This window comes from Sturnira hondurensis, unplaced genomic scaffold (genome assembly GCF_014824575.4).
Source record: "Sturnira hondurensis isolate 20B ecotype Veracruz unplaced genomic scaffold, ASM1482457v3 Scaffold0002840, whole genome shotgun sequence".
Taxonomy (NCBI): Eukaryota; Metazoa; Chordata; class Mammalia; order Chiroptera; family Phyllostomidae; genus Sturnira; species Sturnira hondurensis.
Window position 1 is genome coordinate 26,807,706 of NW_028075471.1, and position 16,584 is coordinate 26,824,289.

At 50.7% G+C, this 16,584-nt stretch overlaps 1 protein-coding gene across 2 annotated transcripts in view; it reads left to right on the top strand.

Moving 5' to 3' along the window:
• Nucleotides 1-16,584, top strand: part of AOAH (acyloxyacyl hydrolase) — a 145,806-nt gene that overhangs the window by 103,245 nt on the left and 25,977 nt on the right. For both annotated transcript variants that reach the window (XR_005065736.1, XM_037041139.1), the window contains exons 16-19: nt 6,750-6,922; nt 13,560-13,618; nt 13,711-13,770; nt 14,997-15,093. Coding sequence is in view for 1 of the 2 variants with exons in the window: in XM_037041139.1 (XP_036897034.1) it covers nt 6,750-6,922; nt 13,560-13,618; nt 13,711-13,770; nt 14,997-15,093 (389 nt within the window). In the remaining variant the exon portion in view is untranslated. The remainder of the gene's footprint in view (nt 1-6,749; nt 6,923-13,559; nt 13,619-13,710; nt 13,771-14,996; nt 15,094-16,584) is intronic.

Consider the following 16,584-nt stretch of genomic DNA (forward strand, 5'->3'; position numbering starts at 1 on the left):
TGGGACACACTGGCAAAGGGGCCACCATCCCTGACCTCGGGCTGCTTCTGGAAGGAGAAGCAATGAGCCTCAGCCTCCAGTCCCATCACGAAACAGAGCAAAATCTGACTTCCTGCAGTCAGATCAGCCAGTGCCCCTCCAGCCTGTGGATCGTGGTCTGCTGGAGGGCCCAGAGGGCAGACTAGTTATACTGAGTGCAGGACACCTGCAGGAAGAGGCTGTGGCTCCAAGCCTCAAAGCCCTGCAACTGCCCCTTTTCAGCAGAATCTGCTTACCCAGAGGCCCTCCCAGCCAGGCCCACTTTGCAAATTTTTCCAAAGAGCCAAGGGCAGGCAGCTATCAGCCAGAGATGCGTGCCAGCCCCCCCTTACCCCCCGCCGGGATCTGGGCAGAGAAGCAGCAAGCATTTGGGTAAAATAACGGAGCTGGCAGTGTGGGATGTCCCTGTGGTGCCCACTTTGCTATGTCCTGCGGAGGGGTTAGAAAAATAAAGACAGATGGCAACTACACCGCCCCATCTGCCAGAACGTCAAGGTGGAGTGGGTAACCCAAAATGAGCAAAGTGACTTCATAAAAAGCTCACCCCAGCAACGGGTTGCATAAGAAGTCTGTCCCGGAACAAGTTAGGAGATACTTGACCTTCTCCTTTCCCAGGCCGATGATGACGCCATCTTGCTCTTGCTGACAGAGTGCACTCATGTGCTCCTGTCTCAACCTCTGAACTCACGCAGTTGCTCAGTGAACTCTTGTTCAGTGCATGAAGGTCATGGTGGGAAGATAGCTTTTAGTGTCTGGAACTAAAGAAACAAGGCAACACAGGCAAACCTACATTTTTCATTGAAACTCTACTCCATCTGGCTAAGCTAACCCAGCTCCCGAGACTTCTGATCGCTGCCACAAAAGCTACAGGATGTGGGTGATAGCAGAGGAGAGAACTTCCCGGACACAGGGCAAATGTGAGTGAGCTGCAATGGCAGACCCTGCGGCGGCGACAGGGCCAGCTGCGGGAAAAGAGAGTGGCCTTAAGTTCCGCTAATCAGAGAGGGTGATGACAGTGATTCCTTAACATCCCAACACGACAGCCCTGAGAAGATCATGATAAACACTAGAAATGTGATAGAATTACAAAGGCATCTACCGCAGGCACATAAGTCGACAGGGTTCCCTTTTTCATGGTAGATGTAGAAATTATCAATTATACATTTTTCACTTAATAGAGAGAGCCAGAACCACCTCACATAGGTTGTCTGTGTCCCCTGGCCTTCAAGCAGTTTTTTTCTGCAATGACAATGCTTCCAAGCCCAGTCCCCGCACCCACCGTCCCCACCCCCCACGCCCTCCCTGGGCAGCTAGCTGATCAGCACTGTAGGAAGAGGAAGCCAGGCGAGGGGCCAACCCAAGGAGGCTGCACTGCCAGAGACAACCCATTCCACCCAATCAAATGGTAGAGACCAGCCACGAAGAGGGTGAACAGGGCTGTGCTCAAAGGATTTTCTCTCCCAGCCTCCTCCTCCGAGGCGCCATGGCCCAGGGAACGGTTTCCCACCCAGCAGGCCACACACACTTTTAGGGGACCCAGCATCTCTATGCATGGGGTAGTGTGAGCGCAGATGTCCCCACCCCATTCCCAGTCTGTGTGAAAATGCCTCTTCGAGGGGGCTGGGTGGGAGGTAAGTGATGCAGTGACAACTGGCTGGCCTGAAGAAAAGGGCTAGTTCTTTCACTGGTGTGGGGGATGGGGGTGGGGGGTTGGAAAACCCACATGCTGGTGTGAGTGAGGTCTGAGCGCTAGGTCACATGCATCGGGTGCTAGGCAGTGTCGCCCACAGGGGCTGCTGCCCTCCTCCTTGACTTGGGCACCTCCCTCTGGCACTGGCCAGGGAAAATCTGGCTGGAAGACCTGCCAGAGCCAGGAACAATCGTGGCCCTGCTCCCACGCCAGGAGGGGTTCTGCGTGGCCGGGTACGATTCATTAGGGCAGAGACAGGCTCTGAGCCACCCCAGGGTCGAGGCTGTTCTGAGCCCACCATGTGTTACTGGCGGGCGTGGGAGCGCCGCGGTGGGCACCAATGTCTCACTCCCTCCCCCCCCCACCCTGGTGTGAGTGTCATGGTCCCCCAGGCTGGTTCTCAAATTTCTCTTCTGAAAGCTTGGCATACCCCTCACCTCTCCATTTGAGTGGCTGCCCAAGCTTGCTGGCGTGTGAGGGGGACGCAGGGCGCTGGAATGAGCAGGCAAACCTGGGGTGACAAAGTCGACCTGACTCGGGCACCAGGACACCTGGGTTGGAAAGGGTTAGAGAGTCTCGGCTCAGCCCATTCGGCCTCGGACACCAGGGAAGGCCCAGGAGGTATTTTCCAAACCCCCGGGACTCTTTAGTCCCCAAAATACTCAAACTAAGCCCCCACGGCAGTCACCAGAGGAAGGAGTGCCCAGGTCAGAATAGCATGGACACCTTTTCAGGGCAGAGTCAGAGGCACCTTCCGTGACATGCAGCAGGGGAGCCAGCACCTGTCCCTTAGCCCCTTGTGCCCCTGCATGGGAGACATCTCCCTGACCCAGTGTGTCAGGTACGCAGCGGCACGCGCTGACCCAGAGACTCCCGAGGACGTCCCATCAGCCGCAAGAGGCTCCCATTCGATTTCCCTGAGTAATCAGCCGTTTGGGGTCCTGCTTCCTCAGTTTGTGGGGTGCCCTCTTCATGGGTACAAATTAGCTCAGATTCTTTGTGTATCACCAGGGTGAGTCTCTGACCACAAAATAATCATTAAGTAGAGGGTTGGGGAGACTTGCTCCTCATTATCTTGCCTTTATGTGGCTGAAGAGACTTCACTCAGCGTAATTGCTTTGTGCCAGTGCGGTGGTGTCCGCAACAGAAAAAACAAACAAAAACAAAAATAAAACTGTGAAGGCAGAAGTCATCAGGCAATATGCAGGGGCTTTCCTGGTGACAAGAGACAGGACTCAGGCACCCAACCTGCTTTCATATCATTCCTGCTGTCCCACTTCAAGCCCACGGGGAATGTAAAACCTGGTCACTCCGGGCGGGTTCTCCTGGTCTGGACAGACCTGCAAGGCAGCGGCAGGGACCCCTTTGCAGAGGCAGGGGCCTGGAGAGCTTCCGTGCATATGCAAATCAAGCCAAGGCCCCACCCAGCCTTCTGCCCCCAATGGGTAGGAGCAACCTCCTCTCAGATCCTTTGAGTGCTGTTTGTGCAGGGTTGGGAGGCTACTATTCATAAAGTAGAATAATTTGTCCCGAAGAAACAAAACATGAACTTAGCATTCTGTTCTACTGGGTTGGCCAAAACTTTGCTTAGTTTTTTCCATACAATGGCTCTAGTAGCTCTTACTTGTCTTTAACTTCATTCGAAACAATTCTGTTAGATTGTATTGTGACAGCTGTCATATCAGCATGTGTTTTTAAAAAACCTTACCAAAATTGGTGAATTTTTGTGTAGCCATTTTAATATTAAAGAAAATACTCAACATTTTTGGCATATTATACTTTATTATTTCAAGAAAGGTAAAAAAGCAACTGAAAGGCAAAAGATGATTTGTGCAGTGCATGGAGAAGGTGCTGGGACTGATCAAACGTGTCAGAAGTGGTTTGCAAAGTTTCATGCTGGAGATTTCTTGCTGGATGATGGTCCACGGCTGGGTGGACCAGCTGAAGTCGATAGTGAGACATTAATGGAGAATGATCAACTTCCTGCCACATGGGAACTAGCCGATCTACTCAAAATGTCCAAATCAATCAAGTCATTGGTGAAAATGAAAAATGTGTCTTCTATTTTACAGAAAAAAACATATGGACTTTTTGGCCAACCCAGTACATGCTAGGGTTTGTTCAAACAGGACAAGATCCTTCCTTCTTTCCTTCCTTCCTTCCTTCCTTCCTCCCTTCCCTTCCCTTCCTGTTAGTCCAAATGACCCGGTCCATAGTTTAGAAGCACAAGCACCAAGCACAGCTGACTTCCCACGGGCTTCCCAGAAACGCCAGGCTCGCTCTGCCTCTTCCTGTGCATGGGCACGCGCTGCCGGCCGCAGACTGGCCCCTGGGGTCCCCTTGCCTGTGGTCAGCCTGGATCACTGCAATTTGGGGAGTGATTTTCTTCCCAAATAGGTATAGTAAAGTAGCTATAGGGGAAATGACATAAAATAACTTTTTCTGCCCCTCCCGTTAAAACTTAGGTGAAGTCCTGTTTTTCCCCTTTAGAAAGGATGATGAAAATGATATGAACACCTGTTTTATTTATATTTTTCTCTAATTACAAAGTAACATCTGCTGTGAAAACGTCAGATAACCCAGAGCTTTGGAAGTGAACATGTTCCCGTGATCACTCCCTTCCACCCTCACTACCACACTACAAGCTAACCAATCACAAGAGTGTGTTTGCAGACAGATTTTTTCTATGGAAATTCTAACTTACACATTTATTAATACTCATCAAATGAAATATAATGCTTACTACTCTGCCATTTATTTTTTGCAGTCACCAATACTTTGTAGCAGTCTTTCTATGCTAATGCATGCAGATTATTTTATTCTTTTTACATATTTTTTTATTTCATTGTGGTGAAATTTGCCTAAGGTAAAATGAAACATTTTGAAGTGAACGGTCATTCAGGGGCATCTAGTTTATTCAGAATCATGCACGACCACCACCTCTATCTAGTTCCTTCATTGGTTTTCGTGGCCGCGGAGCACGTCGCCACGTGGGTGGGCTGCAGCTTTGTAGGTGGCCTTTGTGACTTTTTCCAGTTTTGCACTATTCCCAGCAATGCTGCAATTTGTACGTACATTTAGATGTGCATTTTTGCACATTTGTGGGAATTTTACTGTAGGACGCCTTCCTGAAAGTAGAATTTCAAGGTCAAGAGTTAAGTCTACTTTGAATTTTGACACATCTTGAAAAGGTCCCTCCGTTTAGGAGCTCCCTGGAAAGAGAACAGTGGATGCCCCCGCAAGCTTCGTTCTCTCCCTGCTTCCCACGTGCCTCGGGCCTTGGGTTCAGGCTGTGAGTAATGGACCTACTTTCTCTGGTTTGGAATCTGTATGAAGCTCCTTAGGGCCGCTGTAATAAAGTCCCCCAAACTGGGTGGCTTGAAACAAGAGAAATGTGTCCTCGCACAGCTCTGGAGGCCAGAAGTCTGGGATCAAGGTGTCCGCAGGACCCTGCTCCCTCTGAAGGGTTGAGGGGAAAGCACTCGTTTGTTGCTCGTTTTGTTGCTCCCAGCAACCCTCGCATTTCTTGGCTTATGGCCACAAAACCCCAGTCTCTGCCTCAGTATTCACGGGGCCTTCCTCTCTGTGTGTGTCTGTGTGTCCACTCCTCTTCTTAAAAGGACGCTAGGCACTGGGTGTAGGCCCATCGGGATTCAATACGACCTCCTCTTAACTAATTACATCTGCAAAGACCCTGTTTCCACATATAATCACATTCTGAGGGATGCTGTTCCACCCATTCTAGGGTCATTTGGCAAATTTGGAATCTGAGGACTCGAATAGAAAAAAACATATCATTGTTTCATTGGGTTTAACATCAGGCCTAATGGGCAAATGAGAATCTTAGTGAATTCTCGTTCCCAGGTCAGTGCAGGTTAATATCATCATTAGAACTCGAGGTCATCCTGTGGGTACAAAAGTCAACTTGGTAAAAAGAAAAAAAAAGAACAATAATAGGTTTACCAATTAAAGCCAACATATATTCTAGCATCTTTCTTCACCCTTTGCCGTTGAAGTACAGCTTGAAAGAAAGAAAGAAATTCAAATGAAACTGTCAGTGAGGTACTTCTAGAAGACATTTGCACACTCCTTACTTTGTTTTCTGCCAAACCAAATGAAAAATGGTCAACCAGCTTAAGCTCAAAAAATACCTACTTGAAACTACTTGTGATTTCTGTCTTGGTCTTAAGCACTCTGATTTTTAGGCTGATGCTTTTATAGCTACTTACAAAACTTTCATTTTCTGTGCTCACTACCTGTTATGAAACATGAAGAAAAATATAATTTAAAATTTTAAACATTCTACAGAGCACCAGCACTGCTGTGAAAAGCCGTGATGCAATACGGAACCGCCTGCTGGCAGGAGCATGGCAGGGAGCAGCCTAAAGCAGCAGTCGGTCGGGAGATTCACAAAAGTTCACATTCAGTGTCGATCGGAAGGGTGCATTGTGGGCACATAATGCAACTTCATTTCTCAGTGACATTCTGTTTCCCGCACTGTAATACGGGTGCAAAGTGTTAAAGACAAAGTCGCAACCTTGAAGTGCCCAACAAATAATAGTCCATATCAGACTCCATTCACTGTGTCTATCAGTTAGGATGGGTGAGGTTCTGCTGCAGGAACAAACAGCACCTAAAATCTTGGGAGCATAAAGCAACAAACATTTACTTCTCATTCACATGATATGTCCATCAAAAGTCATCATGTGACTCTGTTCCAGGACTCAGTGGTGACATAACTGCTGCCTAGAACATTGCCCACATCCATGGCAAAGAAACAGAGCTTTCTAGAGGCTCTCATGCCACCAAACATGACATATGTCACTTCTCATAACCCATGCACCAGACCAGTGACACGGCCCACCCAACCACACAGCAATCAGGAAGCCAGAAATAGTTTTCAGATAGCACCAATTACCGCCACGTGGTGGGGTGGGGTTTGGGGGAAAACTTCAGAATTTGCATGTACCTACCTATCTTTGTCATCTGGTAAGATATTTTCTGTTTCTTTTCCCAACAGGGAGATGGATCCAGTCCCAAAAATGACCACTCCTGAGCAATTCTATTCCAAGGTCATGGAGACTCTGAAGTATCTAAAGTCCCACCTGCCGAATGGCAGCCATGTTCTTCTTTACGGCTTACCAGACGGGACCTTTCTCTGGGATAGCCTGCATGACAGATATCACCCTCTCGGTATTGCTTTGAAGCTGCTTTTACTATTTAATTTCTTTCTAAGATTTTATTTTATGTTATGTTTAGAGAGAGGGGAAAGGGGGGAAGGAGAGAAGCATCAGTATGTGGTGTTCCCCCCCACTGGGGATGTGGCCCACAACCCAGGCATGTGCCCTGACTGGGATTCAAATTGGCAACCCTTTGGTTTGCAGGCCAGTGCTCAATCCACTGAACCACACCAGCCAGGGCTACTTTTACTCTTTAATGATGTCAGTGACTAGATGGTTCCAATATATATAGTTCACATCATATTGGAATGCACCCCAAATGCCTTCACAATCTGCGAATCAAAGATGAGGAAGGGGAGCATACCCCAGGGGCAGGATCAAAAGGTCAGTATTCAAAGGTGGGCAGGGCCAGACCCAAAACCAGGAAGGGCACAAATGTTTAATGAAGAAGTAAGACACATTGCATTGAAAGGTAAGGGTTGAAGTCAGGAGACTCCTTTAACTGAAGGTGAACTCAGGAATGTGCTGATGAAGTGCAGACGGGAGGCAGAAAGCCTTGCTGGAGTCTAAGGGCAGAATTTCTTAGACACGCAATGGGGAGTGCCCCCTGGCGGCCGGATCAAATTCTGCCGACTGCGGTCTTTTCAGTGGACTTGGTGGCCTACTGTGACACTCCCTCGGAGTCCTTGGCTCTGAAATGCTTCAGAGATCCCCAGAAACTTCCAACAGCCTCTCCAGCATTCCAGATACATTATGTCATAAAGGTTGTAGTAACCCACATTAGGAAGGGTTGCCATGAGGATCCTGAAAAACACCCCTGTGAGATGGACGTTTTCAGTCATTCCACTGAACAGATGAGCGAAAGGAAGGCCCAGAGACGGTAGGCAGCTTACCGAATGCTGCGTGCTTCGTTGTAATGTCAGCTGGGGGTAGCACGCTCTGCTTTCCGTGCTTTGGAGGAGAATGCCTTTTCAAAAACGTATTGAGGGCCAGTGACATGCCAGGTACTGCTCTGGGCACTGGGTAACCCACAGTGAACATAATGGTCAAAAAATCCAGCCAATGGTGGATTTACCACTGGCTTCATGCCAGTGGTAAAAATATTCCCAAAGCTCATCGGAGAATGGTAAGTGTTATGAGAGAAAATTCGGGGCTGCAGGGTGCCCTTGCTCAGCCCCATACTGATAGCACCTGGGCCAATCTTTCATTAAAGGGGCCGCCACCTCCCTGGTATGGCGATAGCACCCCCCCTTACACGAGGTCAAGTGTGCTGGAGGTCCCAGCAGCTTCTTCCGAGCCAGGTGAGCGACTCGAAGGGGAAACTGGAAACTCATTCCTTGGTGCCTCCTCAGGAGAGCTTTCTTCCCCTTGCACATGTAACTTCTCCGTGTCTCTTCAATCTCCTCCTGTCCCCCTCCTGCACTCTGGTTTAAGTCAGTCCCCCCCACACACACCTCCCTCAGGGAGTCCTACTCTCCCCACCCAGGAAAAGGACAGGGGCCTTTTACCAGCTCTTGAAGGGCTCCTGGAAGGGCAAAAGAGCAGACCCCCACATTCCAGGCTTCTCACGCATGAGACTGAGGTCATTTCCTCCGCAGTTAAGAGATAGGCTGCAAATGCCATTGTCATCCAACAAAAACAGCAGCTAGCATGTTCCTCCTGGTTACGTGGCTTTGACCATGCCCCGTAGAGATGACGAGATTACATGTTGGAGAAGCTGACTCCATTCTGGGCCCCCTTGGAAACAGGAAGGACAACCAGGGGGGCCGAGATGTCTCTTCGAACCATTGGCTGTGAAACTGCAGTTCCCCCAAGAGGTGCTTTCGAATTCCTAAATCTCTCCCAGGCACAGCAAAGCTTGGGGCTGGGAAGCTGGAGGCAGAGAAGGTGTGTTTCCGACTCACTGCGTCCTACCCATAAGGACTTGACTTCGGGTTTTCTGGCTTTACATTCCAGTCTCTTTCCATGAACTCCCATTCAACCGCCTCTAGAAACCCTTTCAGGTGTGCCGCACTGGCCCCTCGACTTCACCACAGCGTGTAACAGTGACTCCATGCAGTTTGGAAGGGACACCACCAGTTCTCATTCAGGGACAGCACATCCAACTCCTACCCATCATCACAGCTGGTGGGGGAGGGGTGCTACCAGCATTTACTGTGCAGAATCCAGGAAGGGTCCTAAACACCCTACCACACCCAGGACAGCCCCCTGCAGACAACAATGTCCAAGGTTGAGAAACTCTGCCCTCAGCATTGCCTTGCCCTCAGATGCCCTCTCTAACTGCTAATCACGTACCAGCATTTCACTGCATAAACGAGGAAAAAGGAAAAGATGCAACTGGTTTGTTCTATATAAACAACCCTTGTTTTTTTTTAAAATAATCTAATTAGGGAGAAAGATGAAACCCTCCAAAATGTGTTTAATGTTTTTAAGTTATTATTCATTTCCTAAATTATCCCTGCTGCCTGGTTGCCATGGGAAATAAAGCATGAATTCCTCAATGAAGCACCAGGGTCCCTGGCCGACAGACTGGGGGAGTAGGCGGGACTTACCAGCTTGCCCCTTCCCCCTCTGGCGGGGACACAGCTCACATAACACGAGAGGCTCGTCTCTGGCCTGCTCCTGCTGCAAATCCGACCTTTGGATCTTGTTCCCAGGTTAGTGCTGGGCCAGCCTCTGGGTTTAGCTGCTCTGCCTAGGTTAGGACAGCTCTCATCTCAATCAACAGCAGAACAACACCCTCGTCTGATTCCCAAGGCCCTGTGCTAAAGGGTGTGTTAGCAAATATGGGGGTGTTCCAGTTTACCTCTGTCTTTGAGCCTAGAAACACGACGGGGATCCTCTTACTGAGGTAGCCCACCATAAGGGTTAGGAAAGAATTCAGGGAGTGGAAGGGGCTGGGGAATTACCCCTGGATCAGGAATAGTCTCTCATGCCTCTGTAGGACAGGCAGGGACGCAACCTGACCATCAGCAAAGACGAGGTTAAATGCCACAGCATCGGATCAGCAGGTTACAGAGGCCCAGAACAAGCAGGGTTCTCAGCTCACTCCTGCCAGGAGGAGGGAGAGGTGAACCCCCAGGACCTGCCTCCCTCAGCCCTGTGGGAGAGTCACCGCCCAGTCAGCCCCTGGGGGCTGTGGCAGCCTCACACTCCCCACCGGAAACCAAAATTCCCAGGGAGCCCAAGTTGTCTTTTGAGGAATTACCAGAGAATAAGCCTCACACATTAGGATTCTACACACTCAAGATCTTTTTCTTTTTCCTTTTTTAGTCCTCACCCGAGGATATGTTTTATTGGTTTTGGAGAGGAAGGGGGAGAGAGAAACATCGATGTGAGAGAGTAGTATCAGCCGGTTGCCTCCCGCACACGCCCTGGCTGGGGATTGCACACACACTTTCTGGTGCCCAGAACAACTCTCCAACCAACTAAGCCATCTGGCCAGGGCTATCCTCAGGACCTTTGGAGAAAAGCCGGCTTTGACCAGTGGCGAGTCCTCTCGGGCACAGTCTAGGAGGAAGTCAGTCTTTCCATAAATATGTCTGAGACCCCGAGAGGTGCCTTGTCGGGTAAAGAGGACACTAAAGTGGAGTTCTTGTTCTCAAAGGGGACAGCAAAGACAACCCCCCTGGGAAAACCAGAATATAGATCCTCATAGTGACATTGCTACGTGTCGATAACACTGCTCCAAGCCCTAAGCATCCAGGGTGCTGCCCACAGGGCCACATTCCGGTCAAGGCGTCTGGGACTGCAGGCTACAGTCAAGGGTGCACCCGGGCCTTCCTCGGAGGACCCCTGCCACAAAACACCAACAACACCTTCATTTTACCCTGATCGTTCTTCAACCTAAAATGCAATGTATTCCAAGATGCACTGTGGCATACCTTGCATTTCACTATTGGCTTCCTCTCTGTCTGAATTAATGTGTTTTTACCAGGCTTAGTGGTACCCTGGATGGTATTTCACGGAAGTCTGATAGATCTTTGTTGAAACTAGGCTTTTATGATGCCTAAAATTTTGGTGATGGTCCTAGCATTAAACAAATACCAAAGGCCGTGCCCTAGAAAACTGCAAATGGCTGAGACACAAGGTGCTACTCTAGTCAGCGGGGGGTGGAAGCTGCCCTTTTAGCTTCAGAGGGACACAGAGTGTCCACAGGGCCAGCCCCTGGCTCGGCACCTCACCGCCCTGCATACACATGCAACCCTTATCATTCGCAGCCACTGAGGGACAGTCTTGCCACTCTGTCCTGGTCGTTCTTGACCAGATTTGTGCACCAGATGCATCTTCCAACCAGGGACCCAGAGACCTGGCCTCTGTACCTGCCCCACATGGAGGGAGGAGCCGCCTTCATTCATACCAGGGCCCCTCCGGGCAACACAGCCGCTGGGGAAAGAGGGGCAGACAGTAATGCCTAAAAGAAAGAGTAAATGACAGTGCCCACAAGAACTCTTTTTCTCTTTCTTTAAACCGTAAGCCCAGCAGCAGCACTCCCAACTGGTCCCCCCGTGTGACCCTCACACAGGCAGAAACACCAGGGAGCAGGCACTGTCGCGTCACAGGTTTCCCAGCTGCCTGTCACCCCACCTGACTGGCCCTTGTCCTGCTCAGCAGACCTTCCTGCTCCACTGGGCTTTGCCCTTTACCGACCTGGTCCAATGGGAGCCACTGCCAGAGTGGCAGGGGGACAGGAGGGGAGGGACAGGGAGTGAGAGAAGGCTCAGAGGGAGGGCACGCCTGTGGTCTCACCCTGAAGTGTGTGCTGGGACCCCAGCAGGCAGCCTGTGGGAGAGGGAGGAAGCAGGGTGCAACAAGACCTAAGCGGCTTACCCCCCAGGGGGAGCTAGCAGGCAAGTCCCAGGACCAGGGGCAGGACCAACGCCAGTCCCTCTAGGTATCAGAGGGACCAGGGCGTGGAGGTAAGAAGGGAGACAGTGTGGAAGTGCTGCTTCTGGCCACACCCAGGTGTGACCTCCCCTAGGCTGAAAAGACTTTGGCCACTGAGCAGGGGAATGAGGGAGACAATGCCTCTTAGGGAGAGGGGACTCATCAGGGCCAGAGGGTGTTGGGGTCCCAGACAAGCTTTCTGAAGTTCATTACCAGGCCACACTTTCAACAAAGCAACAAGGGGGCAGAAGGGAGGCTGTGGCCCAAGGGGGTGCGGGTCGGGTTGTGGGCGGTGCAGGGAGCCAGCTCCCTGGGGCACAGGGAGGATCCACAATGCAGGGAGGAGGCTGAAGGTCTCAGTCACTGCCGCTGGGTTGGGCTGAGACAAGCAGAGACACATACAGAAGGGAAACAATCAAAAAAATACACAGACAAAAAGAAAATAGAGGAAAAGAAGCCCAATGCTGGGAAGTGGGATCTTGGAAAGAGCTGGAGCTCGGGGCTCCATGCCAATTCCAGAAAATGGAAGCAAAGGCCAGGGGTTCGGGATTTATCGAATATGTGACCACAGGGACACCTCCCGGGAGCAGAGGATGCCTGGTGTGTCGCCGGGACTTCAATGGCGACGATAAGCCTGTGGTTTCCCAGCCTTGGCATCCACTCAGGCGTACCGAAAGATAATATATTTTTCTTCCATGACGAGAAAATTGAATCTCTCTTTCAGTCTAACTGATCTGAGGTATAAGTGAAAAACAAGACTGCTCCATCACCTTCAACCTTCCTCTTCGCTCCGAGATGGGGCCTATTATTTTCCTTTATTTTTTCGAGTATGAGAAGCATGCTAATGAACACCCCATCACTCACTCCCCTCTGAGTTTTGGGGGAGCCTAGATTTTGTGTCTCAGCCACAGCATGAAAGTGGAACTGCCTCTGGGCTGGGTGTTCTGCGAGGGGGCGAGGGAGGGGGCACCTGAGAGATGAGAAGAAACAAGCCCCACAGGTCCTGTGTCTGCAACTGACATTCAGAAAGGCTCCCGACGCCCTCGCCTGGGCGCTCACCACCTGTCCTTTCAGGTGCCTTTTGAACTCGCCCCAAAACATGAAGACGGAGCATATCAGCTTTTTAGGGCTCAGTAGATAAGCCTCCCCGAGCCCCAAGCCGTGCAGGGACACCGTGTGCTGGCCCGCCCCCTCCAGCGCTGCCCCGCCCCCTCCAGCGCTGCCCCAGCAGGCGGGGAGGCCCGCAGTTCGTCAAACCGTAGAGCAGTTCACTCACCACATCCTGCTGGGCCTCGCCACGGATGAGTGGATCCGACCTGGGTGTCATACCTTAGAAACGAGGATTTGTCATCAACCACCCTGAATGCTCTCTGCGCCCCCGGGGAAACTTGGCATTTCATACCATCGCCAGGAGAATGGTATGAAATGCCTGAAGAGTCCATTGTGAGGGATGCTCTGGTCCGCGTGTGCCCTTGCCTCCCCTACCTGGGTCCGGATTGGGGGAGGCTCTGCCCTCGCCCAGGCCAACAGCTGGAGAAGGAAGTCAACTTCTGAGGCACACCCTCCAAAGCCTGGCTCTCAATTTCTAGGGGCTCAGAAAGAAAGGACACACAGGCATTCTTCAAGGACCACGCCAACTGGGAAATGAGGGCGGGTCCCTGGAAGTGCCAGCCTTCTTCCAGGGAGGCAGGGTCACGCACAAGGGCCCCCATGTGTGGACACACCCAAGCACATATGACATAGCCACCCTCGCTGTTTTCCAGGCCAGCTGAATGCAGACGTGACCTACAGGCAGCTCTACTCCTTCCTCAGCTGTCTTCAGGTGAGTGGCCACTGACGCAATCAGAAGCCACATTCCCCTCGCCGCCGCGCAGTTGGTTCTCTGTAACCAAAGTGGTGTTTTTCTGTTCTCAGGTCAGCCCCTGCCAGGGCTGGATGTCTTCCAACAGGACTCTGCGGGCCCTCACTTCTGAGGTACGGCTTTCACAGGCCTTTGGATGACATTTCGGGTCATCCCTGTCCTGTGCTGCTGCGGGTTTGCAGCTGGGGGTGGGTTTTTGGCAGAAGAGCAGCCTCCATGCCGGTGAATAGAGACATAGAACTCCTGAAGGGCGGGGGCGGGGGTCTGGGGGAGTCGAGGGAAAACGGGGTGCCCTGTCTTGCCCCTTCTGCCCCCTCTGGGCCTGTCAGTCACTCTGCGTGTATGCCCGTGTCTCCAGTATGCGAGCGTGCAGGTGCACACCCCCCTTTGGAAGCCAGCCCCTGTCGTGGTGGTGCAGGCTGAGAGCAGTGAGCAGGGTGAGGGCCTGTATCTGAGTTCCCCCAAGTTCAAGGAGGACCGGGCCCTCCAGAGCTTTTCCCTCTCTCTGAGGAAAACTACGGGTCATGTGGTTCCTTCACGGATCATGAATAATCTGTTAATAAAAGAGTTCACAGTTTTTTTTACAAATACATTTCCATTTTTTAAAAAACTTTGGAGAACATTTTTAAAAAGCACAAAGGACAATAGCAAAATCACCCCGAATTCCAATTGTGCATGTGTTTTTCCAACATTATTTCCACAGATGGATAGTTTAAGGGTTTTGCCTACATGATGTCAGAATGCACAGATTGCTCTATGCCTTCTGACCTGCATACACGGTTCCTCCACATTGTAATTCTGCAGTCATTTTAGAGTACACTCCATATGCACAAACCACTATTTAGTTCATCCCTTGCAGTTGGACATGGAAGGGTTCCAATTTTTCACGGTGACGAATAGCATTGTGATGAACCTGAGTGTGTGTGTACATCACTGTGCACCAGGTCTATTTCCTTAAGGCAAATTTCTAGAAAAATTATCGGGTCAAAGAGTATACCATGTTTAAGGGTTTGCTCCATCACGCTGAACCGCTCTCCAGAAAGGTTACACAAATTGGCGTCCCGTGCCGCCTCTCCCCTGGCGCTCCTCGACATTATCGGGATTGTTCATCTTTTCTGCACCAACCCCACAGGGGAACAAGGGGTCTTATGACTTTCATTTGCTCTGATTTGGTTGCTAATGAATTTTAACAGTTTGTACGCTGGTTGGCCATTTGTGCATGAATAGAAATTGTTGTGCTGAGCTACTCTGAGCCTTGGGGTGGGGTGGGGGACCCTTTGTTCTGCCTGAACCGGCTCACTAGGTTTCACAGAATTCTCCCTCTTCCCTTTGCATTCAGAGAGCAGCTCAACTCTCCGGTGTGCTGAAAAAAATCGCAGCCACTGAGAAATTTCCAAACTTCAACCTTTTCTACCTGGATTTTGACTTCCAAGAAAGTAAGTGTTGCTTAGTTTCGGTAATGACACCAGACGAAAGCAGCAGCCATGTTTACAGACTGCCCTGGGAAGTGGGGGGCGGCGGGGGGATAGAGGCCAGCAGAGAGCAGACTGGGCAGGGCCTGCCCCAACCACCCTGACCCACGAAGTAAGATGAAGCGTGACCAGGTTGAGGACAGAGGCAGTGCCTGTCACGGTGGGCACTGAGTGGATTCCCTGGGGACTCAGTAACAAGGTGGATTCCAGGCCCCACGCAGGAAGAAACTGATTGGAGTCACTGTAGGAGGGACCTCAGGTTTGCCTGTGGCAACGTGGACAATGCCCATCCCAGCTTCTTGGAAAGGACGTTAGTCTTCCTTTGCTGCCATTCTGTCCAAACACGGGGGTCACTGAGAAGTGGCCCCAAGAAACAGGCATGATTACTGGAGCAACAACGGCTTTCTCCTTCCATCTGCACTCTGAAAAATGATCGTTTATGGGCTTTGATCCTTCCATCCTCATTTCCACTGCTACGCCATTTTGTGCCAGAGAACAGCATCCTGTAGACTGACTGCCCTGGGAGATGACGCTAACAATGAGCTTGATGGAGCAGGCACAGGATAGACAACCTGTCGTCCTGAGGTGACCTCTCCGCCTCCCCACCACGGATGCTGCCCCCCACCCCAGCAGGAAGGGTGAGGCAGAGGGGCCTTCACGAACTACCGAATAGCACGTCAGCTGACATGTTTGGCATTGCAGACTCTAGTCCTTCAACGCCAAACATCTTTTCGACAAGACTGATCCCCCTTGACTAGATTTCCTGGCCAGGTGACACATATTTCTCTCATGGGGGAGGGACGTACTGATGAATAGCCTCTCATTAAAACGCAGAGCTGAAGGCTCATTCGTGAATTCCCGCGGTAAACAGACGCACCGCCAAGTGATCTTTGATCATCATCAGCATATAGACAAAGTTATTAGAAATATAATAACAGCTGCCATGCACAAGGGACTTCTTCATTTTCCAAGGTAGCCTCTAGCTCTGAGCTTTATTGTCTTTGGGATTACAGGCAATTCCCTGAACATGTATGAACTCTCCCTTCCAGATGTAAAAATGAGAAGACCTTATCTACGTAACAAATCTTGGCCATGATTCCATGAAATAACGTGTGATCCTCCTAAATGCCGTGCCCAGCGTGTTGCTGGTCCCCAGAAGAGAGTACCATTTCTGTCACACCCTTGCTCCTCAAGGTGTGGTTTGGGACGAGCCCCATCCACTCCACCTGGGGCTACTTATAAATGCAGAACCCCAGGCCCCACTCCTAAGCGGGGCCTGGAAATCTGCATTTTAGCACATCTACAGGTGATCTATATGCACATTAAAATTTAATAAATGGGGATCCATAGAGCCCCAGTGAGTCGTCAGGCTTTTACTAAGTTCCACTTATACGCTGGGTGGGTGCTGGGAATATAACCATCACCAAACAGCACAGTCTGTATCTTCCTGAAGGG